Genomic DNA, 22384 nt, shown 5'->3' with positions numbered 1-22384 from the left:
AGCAAATATTAATGGTAATCCATTCACCATTTCTTTCGTTTACCTATTAAATTTTTAATATTAATACATCAAAATAACAATAAAATATTTTAAAAAATATATTCAACAATACTAAATAGACTATTAACCATGGTATGGTATGGAAAAGAAGCAAACTAGAGTTTAGGTAAATCGTATTATTATATTATATACGGAGGCAAAAGCATGATTGAGATAATTGGACTTACTGACAAGAAGTCATGATTGAACTTAGACACACCACCACTCCCCATTCCTCTCTTCCTCTCTCTTTTCTATATAATCACCCACACGCACTCTCTTCCAAACCCCATCCTCCTCCTTCACATGTATGCAGCAGCTCTCTCTCTCTCTCTGAGAACCAAAACAGAGAGACCTGAACCTTAAGCTTTCTTTCCTGCCCTCTTGTATACAGAAGTAGGTTATATAAATAGCAGGTTTCTGGTTTTTTTGTTGGCAAAGGAAGAAGATGATGGCTGGGAAGGAAGATTTGGGTTTGAGTTTAAGTCTTAGTGTTCCTCAAAATCAACATTCTCTGCAGTTGAATCTCATGCCTTCACTGGTTCCATCGACTGCTTCTTCTTCTCTCTCTGGGTTCCATCCTCAAAAACCCTCATGGAATGTGACCTTCCCTTCTTCAGGTATGCCCTTTTCTTTTTGTAAAACAATCCCCCCCCCCTTTTGGATAAATTCAAGATCCGCATGGCCTCAAGTTTCAGATCCAGATTTGTATCTTCTCTTTTCAACTATCTTCTCTTTCCTTTTCCCTCACTTTCCCAAGAAACAAACACGTTATAAAGCCTTTTTTCAAAAGAAAAACTATTCTCCTTTCTCTCTTTTTCAAATAAAGTAAATTACGTGTTCTTTTTTCTGTTCTGCTTTTTTTTTTTTTCATGTTCTATTAGCTTTTATCAATCGCTTTCACTCAACTTTTCTTCTATTCACACAACACAAAACCCTTAGTCTATATTTTTCTCAAGATCCTAACCCACAAAATATGTAACTTTTGATCTCTGACAAATTCAAGCACCATTTCAAACTCAAATTCATCTCTCCCATGCAGATCCAAACTCTAATTCATACCGGGCCGAGACAAGATCGTTGCTTCGAGGAATCGACGTGAACAGGTTACCATCAACGGCTGATTGTGAAGAGGAAGCGGGGGTTTCATCTCCAAACAGCACGATATCGAGTATTAGTGGGAAGAGAAGTGAAAGAGAAGGTATTAATGGAGATGAGCATGAGATGGAGAGAGCTTCTTCTCATGGAATCAGTGATGAAGAAGATGGTGAAACCTCAAGAAAGAAGCTCAGGCTGTCTAAAGATCAGGCCGCTATTCTTGAAGAGAGCTTCAAAGAACACAACACTCTCAACCCGGTAAGTGCTCTTTTTTTTTTCTTCCTGAAACCCAGTCTCACTGTTTTATTGTTGAGAAATGGAGGAAAATACACAAAAACGAGTTTTTTCCCCTTTACTCTCGTGAGTCAGGAATAGATTGTTGTTTGGAGGGTATTTTGGTAATTGACACTGACAATCGGTTGTTCCGGTTCCGGCAGAAGCAAAAGATGGCTTTGGCTAAGCAGTTAGGACTCAGACCTAGACAAGTGGAGGTGTGGTTTCAGAACAGGAGGGCAAGGTAGGATAATTTGCTATCTTATGAAGGGTATTTCTGGCCTTTCCTACATATTTTTGTTGATGTCTTGCTATGGCCTTCTCGAGTGGTTTTATCAACGCAAGAGTGTTAAATTTTTGCAGAACCAAGCTGAAGCAAACCGAGGTTGACTGTGAGTTCTTGAAGAGATGCTGCGAGAACTTGACAGAAGAGAACAGGAGGTTGCAAAAGGAGGTTCAGGAGCTTAGAGCTCTCAAACTTTCACCACAGTTCTACATGCAAATGACCCCACCAACCACCCTCACCATGTGCCCATCATGTGAGCGTGTTGCAGCCCCCCCCACCGCATCATCCACCGTTGATGCCAGGCCCCATCCCCATATCGGTCCTACCCGTCATAGGCCCGTCCCCATGAACCCATGGGCTCCGGCTGCTCCAGTCACACGTGGACCAACACCGTTTGATGCCATCCGTCCTCGATCGTAATTACAACACGAAACCACAGGCATCCCGGTCACTTGATTCATCACTATCTTCGCTGATTTGGGAAGAAAGGTAGCTGGTAATGAGTACGAAATGGAGGGGGCCAAGGAACAGGTGGAAGCGTCGCACCATTCTTCTCGAAGTCATAGGTCTAAGATATGGCTGTTGCCCAGGGCGATTCGGTGTGGGTCTTTTCTTGTTTTGTATTACTGACCTAGCAGTCTTGAAAAGATGGTTTGACATAATTAGATTATAGTGTGTTTCTAGGGGGTAGCTAAATGATTACTCATACACTTCTTTTCCTTTCATAGATAGAAAGAGCTTTGAAAGGGTAGGAAGAGGACTTTGGATGTAAAGAGCAGCCAGCAGTATTCTCTTATTTATTTTAACCAAGTTGTGTTCTTGACTCTTTGTAATTGAATATAACAAGAATTTTCCTAGTATTGATTATGTTTTGCAGAGTCTTATATCTTTTCTGTTTTTTTGTTTGATACTTGTAGTGAGATTTGGAGGGGACAATCTCAATGTTTCTTTTTTAGTTTTAGTATTGCAATTTTTTTTTTATTTTTTTGTATATATTATTCCTTACTTAAGCCATAGAGAGTTTCTTCCCATCCAAAAATTCTTCACCAATCTTGCTTTCGAAACCCTAAACAAGTAAGAAAGAATTAGAAGGGGGGATTCATCGAACGAAAAGAAGCCAGCCCAAATGTCCATCTAATAAAGGGAAAAAATAAAATCAGGAAACTCGTCTAGATCAAAATGTCTACTCACTTTTACAGTGGGCTTCCATTTTTCCTCTCCCTCATCCCCACTTTGCTAAGCCGGGTACTGATCAATCGCGCTGGTTTTGAAGGGGAAACATTCCCCACTTGCCCTCGAGGATCTTTTTTTTTCTTTCCCCCACAAGTGTTTGGATGGTAGAAAAACATTTTATTTAACAATCGATATGCTACTATGCTATCAGCATCTTGTTTCAAGTTTCAAATTTATACATCTGTTAAAAGAATCATGATATGGTTTAATACCGATAACCGAGTGCATTTTAAAATGAAGTACTAATCTTTATTTTTAAAGTATTTTTTATTTTATTTTTAAACTTATTTTTGATATCAACACATTAAAATAATCTAAAAATACAATAAATAATAAATTTAAAGCAATTTCATTTTTAAAATTAACAAAAAGATTGTTGAGACTCACTCCTAAACACCCCATACATCAAGTTTTAAAACTATGTTGACCCTTTCAACCTATGACATTGACCTTGTTCTGGTCGACCTCCGAGTCAGATTTTAAAACTATAATAATAACTTTTATCATTACACTGACTTGAGTCAACTGGAGTTGACCTTCCTAATCCATAACTCAAGTCTTGACTCGGTTTGACCCCTGAATCAAGTTCTAAAACTTTGATAATAATTATTTTTATTTTATGCTAACCAAAGTCAACCTGGGTTGACCCTTCTGACACATAACTCAAGCCTTACCCCAGATCGACCTCTTAGTTGGGTTTTAAAAATATAATAATTATTATTTTTATCCTTATATTGATCTAGTTCAAAGATCAACCTCACTTGTGACTTAAGGCTTGTCTTGGATCAACTTTTGAATCAGGTTTAAAATTATAATAATTACTTTTATTCTAATGCTGACTCGGGTCAACCCGGCCCGTGAAATGAATCTTGACCAGTGACCCGAGTTTTGCTTTAGATCGACCCTCAAATTGGGTTTTAAAACTATAATGATAATTATTTTCATCCTTAGATGTCTTAGTTGAACAATTATAGAATTGAGAGTTTTTTATAAGGATATTTTAGAAATAAAAAATAATAAACATTCTCTCTGAAAATATATCTTCTCTATATCTTCTATTTTAAAAGTATAAAAATTTACTTCAAGATTTTTTCTAAGATAAAAATATATTTTATCTCTTTAACTAAATACATTTTTATCAACACCGTTGTTATTACTTCTGTCCCTGGCTAAATGCTATCTAAAATCTCAAAGTTCTTTTTTAAAAAAAAAAGCCTTAATGCACAGTGGCCCGGATCACGACAAAAGGATAACACAGATCTTCGGTTTTTCCGGGAAAAAAGAAGGCTTCCATGTCCCTGGAACTTCAATACAAGCCATACTCAAAGGGTAACTTGAGCAGAAAGAAAAACAGCAGCACAATAATCAAAATTAAGAGACGAGTTGATGTAGTTACCCAGTTGGACCCCTTCAATAATTGCGAATCAATTCAATATGGGTAATCAACGAACAGTGACGCTATGCTATCCTTTCAGCAACTGAGAAAGTTTTTGTCAACCAAATTGACAGGAACCTAAGCTCCTATTCTTCTTGTAGTAGCTCTGCTAAGGTCGACAAGATAAGAAAAGGTTGATAGAACTCTTGTCTCTTTCGACTTTACATACCCTTCTTTCTCTTCACCTTCAAACATACTTATTAAATCAGGTCTGGAAGTTTGCCCTGTTAAAAAATCGTGAATCAGTTTTATAGATAAACCCAGATTAATTTAAATTAATTTAAAAAAAATTTAAAAAAATTTAATTTTTTAATATTTTATATAAAAAAATTAAGAAAAAATCCATGTAAATATAGGTTATACATATTGTAAACAATAAAGTTTAAAAGAATATTTTTAAAAGTTTTTTATCCCACATTAAAAAGATATTATGTTAAACTTTTAAGTTAAAGTATTTAAACTAAATTTTTTTTTTATCCCACATTAAAAAAACATAGCTTTTTTCTTGTGAATATGAAGTATATATACTAATGAGTTTCAAATCTCACATTAGAAAAGCATAATTTTTTTTTTTGGAACATAGAGTATATCTACTAATGAGTTTCAAATCCCACATTAAAAAAACATAGTTTTTTTATTGTGAATATGGAGTATATATACTAATGAGTTTTCAATCCCACATTGAAAAAAAATAACTTTTTTTTTTTAACATAAAGTATATATACTAACAGGTTTCAAATCTCACATTAAAAAGATACTATATTATTCTTTTAAGTTGAAGTATTTAAACAAAAAGTTTTATCCCACATTGAAAAAAGATAATTTTTTTCTTGGAAAAATAGAGTATATATACTAATGAGTTTCAAATCTCACATTTGAAAAAAAAAACTCAGGTTGACCCGCCGAGTCGACTGGATTTGACCAGGTCATTGCACTGACCGGTCTTTTGACAAAACCGGATCGGTCCAACCCCCGAGTCAACTGGATCCCGGATCATCCCGCCGGACCGGTCCAGACTTAATAACTATGCCTGCAAATGCCAATGCCATGCTCCTTTCATTTTCCACATTTTGGGTAAACAATATAAATGTCGATAACAATTTGCTCGTGTGCACGTTCACGTCATTATCCACATTTCAGAAGTGTAGGGATTAGAGAGATTTGTCGACAATAAAGCCTCTAATTTGGGACACCAACAAGTTAGAACCAATTAATTGGAGCTCAATTGATATTAGTATTCTTTCCTCCCTTGAAAGATTTTCAGATTTTAACCCTCTTTATATATATATATATATATATATATATATATAGAGAGAGAGAGAGAGAGAGAGAGAGAGAGAGAGGTGTGTTATTCACAAGTTATGTCCCAGCTTCACAGGGCTGACATTCACGGATAGTTGGCCGACAATGACAATAATTTCTTGATAAAGGGGATTGTCATTAGATCTTTTGAACGAGGATGGGATCTTTACTTCACAAATACTTCAAGTTTTTATTGGTGCTAAAAGTGGGGTATTTCTCATTATTTATGAACATGATTTATCTTATATTAAGTCCATATCACAAAAACCAAAGAAAATCAATATTCAACAAATTCAATGATAATAGAAGAGAATTTTAAAAATAATTGAAGCAAACTCAGTTTTAGAATTTGTAACATAAATTATAAGATGATATCATAACGTAAAAGAAAAAAAAATAACAATATAAAATTCTAAACCCATCAAAATAATTAGGGATAAGCTTGGAAAAACAAATAAAAAATTACTTAAAAAATATAGATTTGAAAAGAAAAGGAACTAAATTTGACAATAAAAAAACAAAATTATAAGGGATGAAATTGAAAAACAATTTCAATTAAGAAAATAATAAGAACAATAAAAAATAACAATCAAAGAAATGAAGACCATATTTGATATAAAAATAAAATGTCAAGGGATAAAATCCAAAGACAAATAAATTCAATAATGGATTCAAGACCAAAAACACCACAATTAAAAGAATAAAGACCAAATCTAATATAAAAACAAAGTGTAAAGGGATGAAATTGAAAAAAACACTTAACTTAATAAATAATCCAAGACTAAATACATTGTAATTAAAAAAAAGATGACCAAACATGATATAAAAATAAAATGTCAAGGGATAAAATCTAAAGACAAATGAATTCAATAATGGATTCGAGACCAAAAACACCATAATTAAAAGAATAAGAACCAAATCTAATATAAAAACAAAGTGTAAAGGGATGAAATTGAAAAAAAAATTGACTTAATAAATAATCAAAGACAAAATACATTGTAATTAAAAGAAAGATGACCAAACATGATATAAAAATAAAGTATGAATGGATAAAATTGAAAAAACAAATTAACTTAATAAATAATTCAAGACCAAATATATTGCAATAAAAAAAATAAAGAACTAATTTAACTTAACAAACAAATAGCTAGACTTTTTTTTTTTGGTAGTGTCCAACATGGTTTTCTAGGAGGAGAGAGAGAAAAGAGGGAGGAAAGAAAATAACTCTTTGTCGTAGCTCCTCCGCATACCGTCAAAGAACACGCGCCTCACCACAGTAATATGGGTGAAGAGCCACATTGAACACCACCCTATAAGGAAACATTCGTTGCTGTGTGAGCTCTGCATGTGCCACCCAAAGGGCACGAGCGACACCAACCACTTTCAAATTTTAATATATATATATATATATATCTATCAAATCACCTCTAATCCCACTTGATAATTACAAAAAAAAAAAAAATCATAGTAAAAAACCTAAAATAACATTGCATCCACAATAAAGAGAGTTTATTTTTTGGGGACATTTAAATAATTGACGTGCATAAAAAAATATGAAAAACCTGAAAAGCTCCTGAACCAAAAATAACTTTTTTTAATGGTTATTTAGTAAATATGCTGTAGAAAAAACCATGAAATTAATGATTAACACCCTTCTTTAATATAATTACTAATAAGCTCGATGAAATATATTTCTATACTTCTAAACCCAAACTTGTCCATTAAAAATAAAATAGTTTTACTGTGGAATGTATAAAATAATGATATGTTTTAGTTTTTTTTTAATGGTAATTGTAATGCCCCCCCTGTTTCTGTGATTATTCATGTGAAATAAGACAAATTATAGAAGTTCTCTTAATCTAGTTTAAAAATCATTAGATACATCTGAAATTGTTTTTTACTTTTCTTAGGTATCAACATTATATTTATCACCCTAGTACAAGGATAGCTTTTTCTGTACAAATAATATTATTTTATAATTCTTTTTTCAGAGGACAATTTTGTTAATTTTTTTTATATAATATTTGGTTACTGTAATGAAATAAAAGAGATAAAGACAATAAAAACATGTTTTCGTGTACTTTTTATTTTGATATCATATAAACTGACTCAAACTATCATCAAAATATATTTATTTTATGTTATTATTTTTGTTTTTTTAACCAAAAATATTTATATTTTTTTATGTATTTATATTTTTTTTAATTATTATTATAAGACATTAACCAAACATAACTAATATCTGCTTGCTACTCACAATCTCCAATAAGAAGGAATAAAGGGAAATCTCATTCAGTTGTTTTGCAAAATTGGTTATGTACTTCACATGACATTAAAATATAAAATCTTAGATTTTTCAAATATTAGGTCTAATTACTCTTTGTTTATATATTTTTCTATCGTATTAGAAGAAATCTTTTTATATTTTATTCTTTAGTGGGAATCACGTAAAGAGGATGTTGATGCTTAATGATTTTATTAACTATATTTAATAGACGGTCCATTTATAAAGTAAATTTTTCTTGATAGTATAAGTGATAAAAAAAAAATTGATTTACAATCGAGATATTTAGAAATATGAAGTTTGCTATTTTTTTGTTTTTCCTTAAAAGGAAAATTAAACTTATATCACAAATGACATAAAGACGATGATTTTGCAAAACACAAATCCCATGTAAATCACAAACATGGGACTACTAGCCCAGCCCACAGACCCTCCAATTAAACTTCACGACGTCGTATCACCATAGCTTGCTTTAACTGAAACCAACTTTAATTTTATACCATGTTTAAATTAAAACACATGTTAAATTGAATTTAACTCATAAATAAATTTGAAATCAATTAATAATCTATTATAGTTTTTATATTTGAAATAAAATATCATATAATTGAATTAAATTATACTATTTAAAATACATATAAAAATAAATTAAATTAGCAATCTTGACTATTTTACCCTTAATTTAGAAATAATTTTGATACAAAAATTATTTTTTTTTTTTATCACAAAGACTCTTATATTTATTTAAAATAACATAAAATATAGGCATTTTAAAGAAGATATAAATAAACCAATCTCATGTTCATTGTTTATTAAATATTTGTTGAAGAAATTTTTTAAAAAATATTTGTTAAAAAACATTGATCAAAATCTTTTCAATGTAATGTTGAGAAAAATAATTATAGAAATATTCCTATAAAATTTATTGAGTTTTTCTCAAATCAAATTTAAATAAAATAAACATCAAACCAATATATATCACATTACCAAATAAACAAGTCAAGGACTATCATAATTTTGATAATGTTAATAATTCAAAAAGATACCACAATATAAATAATTGAAAAGAACAATAATTTTTATATAAGGGCCAAGAAAAAAAAATCAAAATAATAAGGATTAAATTGAAAAATATAATACCATCAGTTTGGATTGAATGATGGAATTAAAAACCAATAAAACTTTTACAAAAAGTCAAAGGAAAAAAATTAAAAATCAAAAGAATAAGGATCAAATTGAAAAATATAATATTTTATAAATTGAGATTGAATGATGAAATTGAAAATAAATAAGACTTTTATAAATGGGTCAAGAAAAAAAAATGTAAAAAAAAAACTAAAGTTGAAATACTAATAACAAAGAGGGTAAAACTATGATTTTTGGGGAATGAGAGAGAAAAAGGGGAAAAAAAGATCAACCGGTGACAAACCAGACTGCTAGCACTAACATATGCCACTCCACATGAAAGAAAAAATGACAATGCTTTCAACGATACGGTGAAAGGATATTTTTGGATGTTGGGAAGCGCCAGCTAAAGTGAGTGGGCGCCTCCTGCATACCTCTTGGTGTCATACACACGTCTACCCTTTTATTGTTTTTTTTTTATATACATTTATTCAAATACCAAATTTTCCCCGAACTGACTTCATAATAACAAAAAAACCATCGATAAAAGACGAAAAAGCCCTTTAACTCCAGTTTTAGAATTTTAGCTTTTAAAAGTATTTTGGTCGTTTCAATGTAATTTTTAATTTTTTTTTATATTTATTCAAATATCAAATTGCGTATTAAATGATATTATAATAAAGAAATAACCATGATGAAAATACAAAAAAACCCTATTAAGACTTCTTTTTTTGTTTTACTTCTAAGGTTATTTTTGTGTTTTTACTGTATAATTAAGATGAGAAAAAAATTCTTTATCTTCAATTAAATTAATAATAACTAACAAATCATGTAAAAAGATCTTTGATGCCATTGATAAACAGTGGTAAATCTCTTAGGTGGAGGGAAAAAACCCCTGATTATATTTTATTCTAGTGAGAACAATATCTTTGAGTGCGTGGCTACAAGGTTTTTCCAAAGCAAATTAGGTCTTTTAATGGTGGAGAATCTGCCCACAAACAGAATTCGTTTAACATATGGGCCATAGCTGTAAGATCCACCAGCAGCAGTGTAAAGAAATGATAAGAACATCTTTAATTTTTAATTTCCATATCCCGCGAGGCTCTGCACAAGAAAAGAGGAGGACCTGGAGGTTGGTTTCAAACTTTCAGTCCGCCAGCCCGTAGTTGAGGGTTCTATAGAAATTTTTAATCTCCAAAATTTCTTGTAAAGTTTTGCATTGTTTTGTGCGGTGGAAACTAGTGGGACAGAATACAGGGGGAGGTTTGGCATGGTTTTAGAACAAGGCAGAGAAGAAGTTAAAGAATCGAATCTTCCTAGTGAAATAACTGGGCATCTAAAGGAAGTTGATATTTGCAATGAAAATAATTAATTTATGCTAAAGGAATGGATTCCTAAACGTTCGAAGCTGTAAAAGTCAGCAGCAAAAGATTGTCCTTATTTGCTGTTGTTATAGAGTTATTTAATCCTTCTGAAGGAAAGTTTTTTTTAAATTATTTTTTATATTTATATATTAAAACGATATAAAAATATAAAATTTTTCATGAAATGTGGTTTGGAACGCAATTAATAGTGCTACGTGTCTGTCCAGTGCTGGACAGAAAGCAGTTTACGTGCAATCTGCATAAGAACTTTCTACTCTTGGCATTCGGAACACAAGAAAATAGGTTTCTTTCTCTGGAAAAAGTCGTATGATTTGCCAAAACATGAATAGAGTGATCCTAACTTTTGTTTGGCACATTTTCTCCGCAAAATAAACTGTATGAATGCTTCAAAAAAGAACATCGGACAATTCTCCTGGAACAAACTGTGTGGATAGGATAGCAACTCCAAGTAGCAGCAAGAATTCCACCACCACCATCCTTAGGTTAGGTAAACAAACAGTGGTGGTTATTAGAAAAAAAAGACCATGGCTATTTAGTAACAACAATTCAAAACGTATTGTGACCAAAGAGGAAGAAGATGTATTAATTCTCCAATTCAATTGCAGTTTACTTGATAGTAAACCATGCAATCTCTGTGTAGCATGAGTTTCTAAGATCCTGGTGCCAATTAAGATTAGTAATGATGCGAGGATAAAAGAAAAAAAATTTAAACACCGAATCCAAATCCATCCTGTCAACTCTCTAGTAGACCGAATGATCTTCAAACATTATTTTGAAGGGTTTCTTCTTATCTGTGCGCTTGATTTCTTGATAGATTCTATCCTTTGAAGCCTGATCTGCTCTCTGAATTTGGCTATGAATTCATCAGCCTTCTTGTCAACATCAGGTCCTCCATCACTTGCAATGCTAGCAGCTGCTGCATCTTTTTCTGGACTCGCCGCTGTGCTTGAAGCAAAAGAACTTCCTGCAATGTTCTCCTCCTCCTCGGTTTCTGATCCCTCATCAGATTCCACGACCAATTTCTCGACGAATTCTTCGTTTTCTTCCTCGTGAAACTCCGTGAAAGTTGGCTGAGGCGTAAAACTCACGCTTTCACGGTTCTGCTTCTCAGTCTGGAATGATGATTGATCAAATCTCACCGTCTTTCTTCCTGCCCTCTCCTTTCCTCTTGCTTCAACTTCCTTCAATCTTTTCTCTTCTTTGCTGTTGATTCTGTCATCAAATTCTTTCTCCCTCCTCGCCTCACCAAGCAAATCGTTGCTTCTAATTGTCCTAACTGACTTCGGCATTGGTAAGTTGCCACCCCTATTCAAGTCTTTTGGTTCAGTAGTGAAACTTCGCTTCAGTTCTCTTTCAAGCAAAACCTCATCATGAACAGCACTGGAAATCGGTTTCACTGATGATGATTCTCGATTCACTGGTGGTGGAGGGGGTGGTGGTGGTGGAGGAGGAGGAGACCTATAAATGCTTTTCTTCCTCACAAAATCCTCCACACTTTTGCCGAGCACCTCAGATGAGAAAGAAGGTGACGGAGAAAACTTCTTCGGTGAAGAAAATGAAGGTGAAGGGGACAGTTTTGGTGAAGAAGTTGCGGAAATGGATCTTGCTGATTGAGGAACTTGGGAATTAAAAGACCTGTTGTATTCAGATTTCTCCAAGGAAGGAGGCAGACTATAAAGAGGACTGTCTGCTTCTTCTTTCATTTCCATTCTTCCTGATCTTGATCTCCATGGAATTGGTGAAGGAAGCACAAAATTCTCCTTCAGCTTCTCTTCCAATTCCTGACAATACGAGCCTCCAGACTCTCCACTCTTATTTTTACTCGAATTGCTTGAAAATCTTTTAGAACCTGAATCAGAATTAGACCTACTAATAGAAGCAGATCCACCAGCATATTCTTTACAATTTTCATCAACATCTGCGTCTATGACTCGCGATTTTAAGCTCCTAACAGGCAACAAGAGTGGCTTTTCACCAATTCTTGAACTAGTAGCTCTCTGTTCTTTATCAAGAGCAGAGTTCTGCTCAGCTACAACTACCACAGGATCATTCCTATAATATTGGTTGCTCCACGTCTGGACTTTGGTCTCTTCAGACTCAGGTGGGCTATCAACCTCATCATCAAAAACCGATGAAACCTGAAGGAATCTAGACACGTATGATTGAGCATTATCAAATCTTGAGGGGTTGCTGTTGTTAATTTCCTTTTCTGTTTCGTCATTTCGTTGGCTAAACAGGCCATAAGAGACAGCTATACCAACAAAGACAAGGCGGAGAAACTCCCAACCTCTAGTGTTTAGAGTTTGGTTGAGGAATTCAGGGGCTTGTGAAGGAAAAAGTTGGAGTATAATTAAAAAGATCGTGACTATGAGAGCTTTGTAGAGGAAATTAGTATAGTACTTAGTTGGGTTTGCTTGCTTTAGCTGTTGGTATTTGGTGTGGTAGTTTTCATCTGCCATTGAAGAAGAGAAAGAGAGAGAGAGGATCTTTTGGTGATTGTTTGTTGGTATTAATTGAAAGAGAATACGTAGAGGAGGAGGAGGAGGAGGAGGAGAGAAGAAGAAGAAGAAGGGAAGCCTTAGGGGTGAAGGAAAAGTGAAGGACAAAGAATAAAAGAAAAGAAAAGCAAGAGATGGAGAGAGACAGTGGGGAGAGGAAAGTTTTGGGGAAGAGTGAGCAAATTTCAAGCTTTTACATTGGATTGCTTTTAACGGTTCTTCGCAAATGATATAGCAATATGGCAATGACTCTTGCTTTTTTCTCTGTCTCGATCATATTTTTATTTCAAGGGGCTAGCATTTTGTTGGCTCATCAGTGTGCCTCTGATGCTCTACTTTTCCCATTTTTTATCCTTTGCTTTTCTGGGGAAAGTAGCTGATCCCTCCGGGATTGAGTTGAAATATTGAATGGCCTTAGACTAATGTGGGTTAAATGCATTGGAGGCCTCGAGTAGGGACCAGAGCCAATCTTATTCTGATGGATGGATAGATGGAGGAGGGAATGTTAGGTCTGTGCAGGCAGGTGTTCTACAAACATTAACGAAGTCAAATTGGATCTACCATGGAAGAGTACTATCAGTTGGAGTTTCTTTTCAAGTCATTGAAGCTAAGTAATTCCATGTCAGAAACCTCAACAACTCACTAACAATGCTGCAGGTCAACACTGCATTATGGTAAATTTAGGCACTAAAACTTGGTGTAAGGATGGAGGGGAGGCATGTCAATGCGAAAATGTTGCTATACATATACTGGCACCCAGCAAGATTTCGCTGGATTTCTAACAAAAATCAACCCATCCACTACATATTTGGATGCGTCGTAAGGCGAAATGATGAGCAACCTGCTTCTTTCAGAAAGACAAATGGACTGGTAACAGTACAAGGAATGGAAGACCTGTCATATATCCAAGCAAGGGCATAAAACCAAATGGAGTTCAAGGACCGACCGACCACAACCTTAAAATAAGTAAAGAGACAAGGATTTGCTCGATCTTAATGACTTTTAGACTTTGCCATCTTTACACGTCCCCTTTCTTCAGACTGTATAGCACTGGCGTGGATTGGAGAGGGCAGGAAAGTATGTAAAGGAGATCCTCCGCTAATGGATGTGCAAGAATGCTTTGGACAGTACATATATTTGAGTTTCATCATCATGATCGACAAATCGGGATCGTTTAGTATCATTTATATTTTTTATTTGAAAACAAAAACAAAAAATAGACTTTTTTTATATATAAAAAACTAATAGCAAATGATTTCATAATTTTCGAAAGCTTTTTACCCTTTTGAAATCTTTTTGGTTCTGAGTAGTTAAGAACCGAGAACAGAGAATTGATAGCAAGTTACCTCTAGATTACTCCACATGTGAAGAGTGCTTAAAATATTTTGGCAACCTCTATTTTTATTTATTTATTGCAGAGGTAAGGCTTCTACATGATAGTTTTGTTTTGTTTTGTGGTTCTTGGACGTAATTTGAAGAGACAGAAAAGGAGCAGCTTATTAACACATGGAAAAGATCCAGAATATATTAGAGATTTGTAATGGAAAATTGCAGAAACCTCATATGCGAAAAGAATCTTCAATGGGGATAATAATGTAAGGGGCAAACTTTTTCCAACAAGAATCTCTCCAAATGAGATGACAAACTTTAAGAAAGTACATCCGTGTCATCCTCTAAAAGTAACAATATCTTGTGTTTTTTCCTTTTTTTTTTAATAGATTTTTAAAAAATATCTATTTTTATAAAAACTATCAGAGAACACATTCAACCCAAAAATTTAAACTGTTAGGTGAAATTTCAATATATAATTTATATTATTTTCTAACACACCCTCTCAAGTGAAAGTCTTTTGAGTTTGAAATTTACACAAAACCACGTTACCTTATATTTAATTTTTATTAAATAAATAAAGAAGGTGAGATTCGAACTCGTGATTGCTTGGTCATCAAGGCTCTGATACCATGTCAAAGAACTATCACAACTCAATAGTTTAAACTATTAAGTGAAATTCCAAGATATGATTTATATTATTCTGTAACAAAAACTACATAGAGAGAGAGAGAGTATAAGAAACAAAAATGATTTTACTAATTAAACATGGTCAAAGCCCATGGCCATGTTAAAAAATATTTCTAAAAATATTCTTCTTGATATGCATTACATTCAAATTACAAAGATAACATTAGTCCTTCAATAAAAAAAAGCTCCCCAAAATATTTTGCTTTATCCGATTATGGATCAACCAAAACCAGGAGATTTCTACTTACTAATTTGAAAATCAAATACAATGTTCTCATACCGCGATATAGTACCAACGGTATAACATCTTTTTCATATTTACCTTTTAAGATGTTCTTTCTATATCAATGATTACTTAGCAAAAACCTCCTATAATAATAAAAAAAAGAGAAGTTTTACTGTCATTCGTTAAGGTGAAGGCTTTTTTTTTTTTTTCCATACAATAGGACATGCTAACTTTCCATGTATGATCTATTCTGAAACCATCTCATACGTAAAAAAATAATTTATAATCCACATCATAGCTGTCTTCATTTTAACATTCTATTTCATTGAGACATCATATATTAAAACACCGAATAACCATAATTGTTTCAATTCATTAATTAACAGTTGAATATATATATATTCCAACCTGGACTGCAAAGATCAAATATAATTGTAGACGAGAACATGAATTTTGGCTTCATATATATTATTGAGGGCAAGTTATAAACTGTTAGTATGGCTGACTAACAAGAATAAGATACAACAAAGGACCCAAATAGATTAAATCCATACTTACACAAACCAAGTTGCATGTTTTGTCGTTTTATTGAATATACAAGCCAACTACATTACAAAAATATCAATACATTAACTTAAAATATAAATGAATAGGTTTGGTTCCTTGAGGTAAAGAATATTTAGAAACCATTATCTTCCTTCTTCTCTATTTCGTGTTTAGTAGTAGATGGCCATATATCTTCCTTCTTCTCTATTATGGCATTATACAAACCATAAATTATTGAAGATTTTGTCAGTGGAGATATAAGCTAGCAAAGATGATTTCATGAATACTTTTCACCATTACAATTGTATTATAATATGCATTTTGATGTGGGCTGGTAGATTTGTGATGGTGCTGCTTATTGTGTATCATCTAGTAAAAATATTAATATATAGCTGTGCAAAAAGACGTTCAGTAATTATCATACAAAAATCTATAGGACGACTGTGATACTAGAAATTAATTAATTATTATGTATTTACACTATTATTATATTCTTATAAAAAATTGAATGGATAAGATTTTCATGATGTCTATATATATTTAATATTTATCTCACATATATTAAAAATTGACTCTTTAGAACAAAAATATTTATAAAACTTATAATGATATTATAATCATGTTGTATTTGTGCTATATATATAGATAGATGGTTTTATTTAATTTTTAGTGCTACATAATATAGTTTTTAAACCCGGCCCGGTTCAAGGTCCGGGTTCCGGGTTTTGACCGGGTCGCCGGGTCAATCCCTATTTTAAAAAAAATTCAAAACGACGTCGTTTTAGTAAAAAAACAAAAGTCAACAGGTTGCAACCGAGGTTTTGCCGGGTCATCTGGGTCACCGGGTCAACCCGCTGGGTCGGCCAGGTCACACCGGGTCATGATTTTTCCTATTTTTTCATCAACCCGGCCCGGTTCCAGCCCCGGGTCAGCTGGGTCCCGGGTCGACCCGCCGGGCCGGGTTTCAAAACTATGCTACATAGTACTTTCTTGATTTTTTTTTACCTTTTTTCTTAGAATCAAGTTTAACATTCTTACAAAACATTATTAATACACATGCAAAACATACATTAAAAATAGTACTAGTTTCAAAATAAAATCTTAACTTAATTATATTTATGAAAATAAAAGGCAAGTGAAAAAAATAGATGGACTGCGTGTCGTTTGCAAAAGTTTACTATTTCCATGTCTTCTTCAATTACTTTTTAATGACAATTTACTGAATTTGTGTGTTTTTCTAAACAAATTAAAATCATTAAAAAAAGCTTTCATAATATTCTAACTTAAAAATACATGTTAATTAATCTCTTTTAAACAACAAATCGGGCAACCCACTTTCCATATTTCTACATTGGAGGCGCTATCTAATTTTTATGGTCTCCTTGCTATTAATGTTTTTGGTTAAATCGACACAATCCACAAGCAATTTATATTATATGGGCTTATTAGAGGATTGAACTTGATAATGTAGGAGTTGAAGGACCAAAATAAAACATTAACTAAAATAACGTCATTTTACACATCAAAATGCCAAAAAAACAAAGGTGTTTTCGGTAATTCATTGTACATTTCATAAAAATGCCAGAAAATAATTTTGAATTACAATTTCTAAAACAATGAGCAATTATTATAATTTCGGTCAATTAAAAAAACCAAATATTTAGGAATATAATAAAAATTGTTTTTTAAAGTATTTTTTTTAAAATATATTCAAAAAATATTTTTTTATTTTTTCAAAATTTATTTTTCATATTAGTATACATTCAATAACACTAAAATAATTAATTTGAAGTAAAGAAATTATTAAAAAAAAAACAGTTTCATTACATGTGTGTGTATATGTATATATTCTTTTTTCTAGCACCAATTTTCCTTTTCAAACAATAAATTTAATTAATCTTTAAATTCCAGAGCTTCCTGTTCAATAGATTTTATTAATGCATTTGAATGAAAAGTGGATGGAACTTGGAAGGATAGAATTGATAGCCATAGCCCATAGGTTCTAAGATATACAGCCTCTCGATCAGACACTGTCCAGTTCGCGGCTTCGTGACTTGGAGTTGGACTCATCTCTCTCTTCTCCCTCACTAAACCCTAACTCCCAGGTACCCACATTTCTTCCATTCTTTTCTAGCTGTTAAATCTCTGGCAGTCATTTTTTTTTCTCATTTAAAACCATCGCTATAAACCCATGTCACTTTTTTCATTAACTCGCCATTTCACCTTCTCAATCAAGCCCAAAACCCCCAAAATCTCAACTTTACACTTCGCTACCACTTCCCTGGGAGAGAAACTTGATGCCCATCTGCAAAACAGTCCTAACAACGTAGAGAAAACCCTCAATTCACTCGCACCTATTAAACTTGACACCAAATATGTCAACGACATCATACACAGATGGTCCCTTAATAACCTTCAATTGGGTCTTAGGTTTTTTATCTGGGCTGGTGATCAACCAAATTATAGGCATAATTTATATATCTATAATAAAGCATGTAGCTTGTTTAAGATTAAGCAAAACCCGCAAGTTATTTTGGATTTAATTGAGACTTATAAGCTGGAGAAGTGTGTGGTTTGTGTTGACACTTTTAAGGTTGTTTTGAGGCTGTGCAAAGCGGGTGGGCTCGCTGATGAGGCTTTAATGGTGTTAAAGAAAATGCCTGAATTTAATATACGTCCTGATACTACTGCTTATAATGTTGTTATTAGGTCGCTTTGTGAGAAGGGTGATGTGGATATGGCTAAAAAATTGATGGGAGAGATGGGTTTGATTGATCTTTATCCCGATATGATAACATATGTCTCGATGATTAAAGGGTTTTGTGATGTGGGTAGATTGGAGGAGGCTTTTGCGTTGTTCCCAGTAATGAGTGTGCATGGCTGTTATCCTAATGTAGTGGCATATTCAGCACTTCTTGATGGGATTTGTAGGTTTGGGATTGTTGAGAGGGCATTTGAGTTGTTAGCAGAGATGGAGAAGCAAGGTGAGGGATGTTGTCCAAATGTTATCACGTACACCTCTGTGATTCAGAGTTTTTGTGAGCAAGGTAGAACAAAGGATGCACTGTCAGTTTTGGAATTAATGGAGGTTCGTGGGTGTGCTCCAAATCGTGTCACTGCTAGTGCTTGGATAAATGGTATTTGTACGAATGGCCAGCTACAGGATGTGTATAATTTTATCAAGAGAATTGTTGCGGGAGGTAGTGTTTCGATTGGTGACTGCTATAGTTCTCTTGTGGTGTGTTTGATAAAGATTAAGAAAGTGGAGGAAGCAGAGAAGACCTTTAGGAGGGCTTTATCTAGTGGGATGAAGCCTGATAGTTTGGCATGCAGTATGATGATTAGGGAGATTTGTTCGGAGAAACGAGTGCTTGATGGGTTTTGTTTATATGAAGAAGTTGAGAAAACAGGATGCTTGTCTTCCATTGACATCGATATATATTCTATTCTTTTAGCTGGGCTTTGTCAACAAGGCCATTCAGCAGAAGCTGCAAGGCTTGCAAGATCGATGCTTGAAAAAAGAATTCCTCTCAGAGCTCCTCATGTTGAAAAAATAGTTGAACACCTGAAGAATTTTGGAGGGAAGGAGCTTGTAGCTGAATTAGTTAGCATGGTAAGGTGATGCTGAACTAAAGACAATTTATTAATGTTAGGCGGTTGTTTCTTATTTTAGAGCAGGATTATCAATACACAGTAAGGTTCTAGTTCAGAGGGATCACGCATGAAATAAGAGTTCATTAAAAGAAAACATAGATCACACATCTTGTCTGTTCCTGGTAAATTGTGGAATCTTAGAAGTTAATGAGCTATCATCAACTGCTGTTATCATGAACTGAAGTGCAAAGTACACCAGGTTCTGAAAATGGAGTACTGTGAGGCAGCCACTGGCTGTTGTTTGCAGAATAATTCCAGCAGGTATGCCTTTGTATCAGAGGTTGAAAAATTATTCAATCACCCTCCTAGGCCCCCATTTCTTTTATGTAAGTTAATGACATGTCCATTTATTTGCATTCAAGGCTACAATGCATTAGTTATTCCCCTAGAACTAGGCAGACCATTGCTTTTTTACCGAGTGCCCAGTTATTCCCTAACATGCTACAATGTGGATTAGTAATAAAACATCTAAAGAAATTTGGTCACTCTTGAATGTCTGCGGTAATCATATATGGTCCCTCCTTAATCTAAGAATGACTGATATTCTGAGACCTTATTTGGCGGGAACATATATCGCTAAAGCTAGCAGTAACTACTTGAGAATCATCTTTATGGGGACAATGACCTAATTTTGCAAGTTCATCAACTAAATTTACTGATACCTTAATGATCAAACCATTGGAATTGCATGATAACCACCATTTCAGGTTTTTTTTTCCACGGATTTCTAGCAACCTCCATGTTCCTTGCTCAGTGCATTTTATACCTACCTGCTTACATCAGTTTATAAAGTGCCATCACAAAATAGAATGATAACTGATTATAACATCGGCATGAATCATGATAGCAGTCGTCGGATTTTCATTTATATGATCTGTAAGTCCATCTCCCTCCCTGTGAAATCTAGAGACATGAGCAAAACAAGGACATTCTAGTCATCACCTTCTGAAGTACATAAGATAAAACAGATGTTTATTTAATAGGCATTACGGTATTTTTTTATCATTTTAAATTCTGCTTTCCTAGATTATGATTTAATGGTAAAATAGCCCTACACTGGAGACCTGCTCAAGGAATGTGGTTGCCTTGGCCATTTCTCTGCCAGTTGCTAGGATGAAGACATTGAGGCTGCTGTAGAGGAGGAGGAGCTCCCATGAATGTTTGCGCCCAATTTTATCATAAAAAGTGACAAAACAAAAGGATAGAAGAATGTTGGTAGATTTAGTAGTTAGGCAGAAAGCTCAATTCTTCAATCTAATAAGAGGCCATATTTAATTTGAAGAACAGAGTTTCAGATGGACATAGGATGATGGAAAGGAAGACTCCTATAGTATGCCATGCTGATATTTGTACAATTCAGGAAGATGTCTTCATGTGTAGCTATAAGAATTGTAAGCTCTTAACTCTGAAATATCATTGTTCACTTGACTTTCTGCTTTGTCAGATTTTCGATTTCTTTTTTTCTTCACGATATTTATCTGTTAAATGTGTGGGCGATCCATGAAACAACTGTAGGGGCAATTTTCATGGCACGGACTTCAGTGCATCTGAATATCCATTTGAGAATTGAGAGCACCTTGCTCTGGAAATTTTTTTCCCAAGACGCAGATATCACAAGCGCCTCTCATCCATTTTTTTTTTCTTTTTTCCTGACGCGTATCAATTTTCTTTTTTATGACGTGTGCATTACATCACCATTTACAAAAAAATAAAATTTGGGTGGTTGGCTCGTGTAATACATTTCAGTAGGTGAGCATATCATAGATTTTAGGTGTAGCGTGTGACTCACTACAACCTGTACTGATGGTTTTTCTTGGTATTTATATATTTGTCCAATTGAGATATTTTTTTTATGATATCAGAGGTCTTATAATAAGAAATTCGGTGTATTTCCAGCTTTTCATTCTTTTCTATTTTATTTCTGCTACTTGATTATTGTATCAGTTGATTTCCTTTTTTTTTCTTCTTTGGAGTTTTATTTAGTCCTTGAAATTCTATATAATCTTAATTTTATTATTATGATCATTTTATTAATTGAATTTATTTTTATTTAAGTTGGGCGAAAAATATCAGTTATTTTGGTAAAAGTTGTTTTTTTATTCAATCGCATTTGAAAATAAACATTACCTTAAATTAAAAAAAATTGCGCAATAATAATAATAAAACTAAAGTTAAAGGGATTACTTTTTCTTGGCATGTGAGACCTCATACATGTAAAGTCATGTTTGTTTCCTGGAAAGTGATTTCCTGTGTTTGTTTGTCATTAGAAAAGTTGGTCAACGGAAAACACTTTCCAGTTAAAGAAAAATTTGGCTTGGTTTTCAGGAAAATGTTTTTTTGAAAAATTTGAGCGGAAAACACTTTCCGGAAGTTGTGAAAAATTTAGAAATATCATATTATTTGCTAATTATATCAAATTTGGTCCTTAAACTTTTGATTGCTATATGTATTTTGTTTTAAATATTTATTTTTCAATTTCATCTCTTAAACTTTAATTTTTATATTAAATTTGGTTCTCATTTTTATAATTGTTATTTGCTTTTCCCTTATTATTTTCTTATTGAAATTTTTTATCTATCAAATTTGGTTCTCATTCTTTTGATTATTACTTATTTTATTTGAAATAATTTATGAAATGTTAATTATTATTATTTTAATTTCTTCATCTTTCATTTTTATTTTATTTTTTAGATTTGATTTCTATTATTTTGATTATTATTTATTTTATTTGAGATAATTTATGAAATTATTTTTTTTTTCAATTTCATCATCATTTAACTTTTTAATTTGTAAGATTTGTTTATTATTATTTTAATAAACTTGAGAAAATAAAACGTTAATAAGTTATTTTCCATGACATAACCAAAAACTGGAAAGTGTTTTCCAACTTATTTTTCATTACACTACCAAACATCGAAAAATAATTTACTTTCCCGGAATTCATTTTTTTTTTAAAAAACTTTCTAGCAAACAAACGGGGC

General features: G+C 32.9%; 3 protein-coding genes across 5 annotated transcripts; 2 read left to right on the top strand and 1 right to left on the bottom strand.

Annotated features, from left to right (window-relative positions):
* Positions 1–262: 262 nt before the first annotated feature.
* LOC18094593 (homeobox-leucine zipper protein HAT4) lies at positions 263–2556 on the top strand. The gene is made up of 4 exons (XM_006368929.3): positions 263–659; positions 1082–1395; positions 1575–1654; positions 1774–2556. The coding sequence occupies exons 1-4, from the start codon at positions 488–490 to the stop codon at positions 2114–2116; spliced, it is 909 nt and encodes a 302-aa protein (XP_006368991.1). The 5' UTR covers positions 263–487; the 3' UTR covers positions 2117–2556.
* An 8460-nt stretch (positions 2557–11016) lies between these two features.
* LOC18094592 (uncharacterized) lies at positions 11017–13213 on the bottom strand. The gene is made up of 2 exons (XM_052451695.1): positions 12022–13213; positions 11017–11985 (listed from the first exon to the last, which is right to left on the bottom strand). The coding sequence occupies exons 1-2, from the start codon at positions 12917–12919 to the stop codon at positions 11228–11230; spliced, it is 1656 nt and encodes a 551-aa protein (XP_052307655.1). The 5' UTR covers positions 12920–13213; the 3' UTR covers positions 11017–11227.
* A 4484-nt stretch (positions 13214–17697) lies between these two features.
* Positions 17698–20846, top strand: LOC18094591 (pentatricopeptide repeat-containing protein At5g47360). Of its 3 annotated transcripts, none has more exons than XM_006368927.3 (2): positions 17698–19362; positions 20509–20846. In XM_006368927.3, exons 1-2 carry the CDS (start codon positions 17941–17943, stop codon positions 20518–20520), a joined length of 1434 nt encoding a protein of 477 aa, XP_006368989.3. In that variant the 5' UTR covers positions 17698–17940; the 3' UTR covers positions 20521–20846. The 3 variants fall into 3 exon arrangements, 1 of the variants encoding a protein (XP_006368989.3); XR_002980791.2 differs by having other exon boundaries at positions 17700–19664; XR_002980792.2 differs by having other exon boundaries at positions 17700–19664; positions 20430–20846.
* Positions 20847–22384: the final 1538 nt, after the last annotated feature.

Source organism: Populus trichocarpa, chromosome 1 (genome assembly GCF_000002775.5).
Source record: "Populus trichocarpa isolate Nisqually-1 chromosome 1, P.trichocarpa_v4.1, whole genome shotgun sequence".
NCBI lineage: Eukaryota > Viridiplantae > Streptophyta > Magnoliopsida > Malpighiales > Salicaceae > Populus > Populus trichocarpa.
Note: the sequence above shows the minus strand (reverse complement) of the source record. Positions and strands in the feature narration are given on the sequence as shown.

What these genes read in the sequence shown, in the direction of transcription:
- LOC18094593 (XM_006368929.3), top strand. Translation starts at nt 488, where the DNA reads ATGATGGCTGGGAAGGAAGATTTGGGTTTGAGTTTAAGTCTTAGTGTT. An exon ending in TGTGACCTTCCCTTCTTCAG is followed by an intron (nt 660 to 1,081) that starts GTATGCCCTTTT and finishes TCTCCCATGCAG; the next exon opens with ATCCAAACTCTAATTCATAC. An exon ending in AACACAACACTCTCAACCCG is followed by an intron (nt 1,396 to 1,574) that starts GTAAGTGCTCTT and finishes CGGTTCCGGCAG; the next exon opens with AAGCAAAAGATGGCTTTGGC.
- LOC18094592 (XM_052451695.1), bottom strand. Translation starts at nt 12,919, where the DNA reads ATGGCAGATGAAAACTACCACACCAAATACCAACAGCTAAAGCAAGCA. An exon ending in ACCAAAACTGTCCCCTTCAC is followed by an intron (nt 11,986 to 12,021) that starts CTTCATTTTCTT and finishes TTTCTCCGTCAC; the next exon opens with CTTCTTTCTCATCTGAGGTG.
- LOC18094591 (XM_006368927.3), top strand. Translation starts at nt 17,941, where the DNA reads ATGTCACTTTTTTCATTAACTCGCCATTTCACCTTCTCAATCAAGCCC.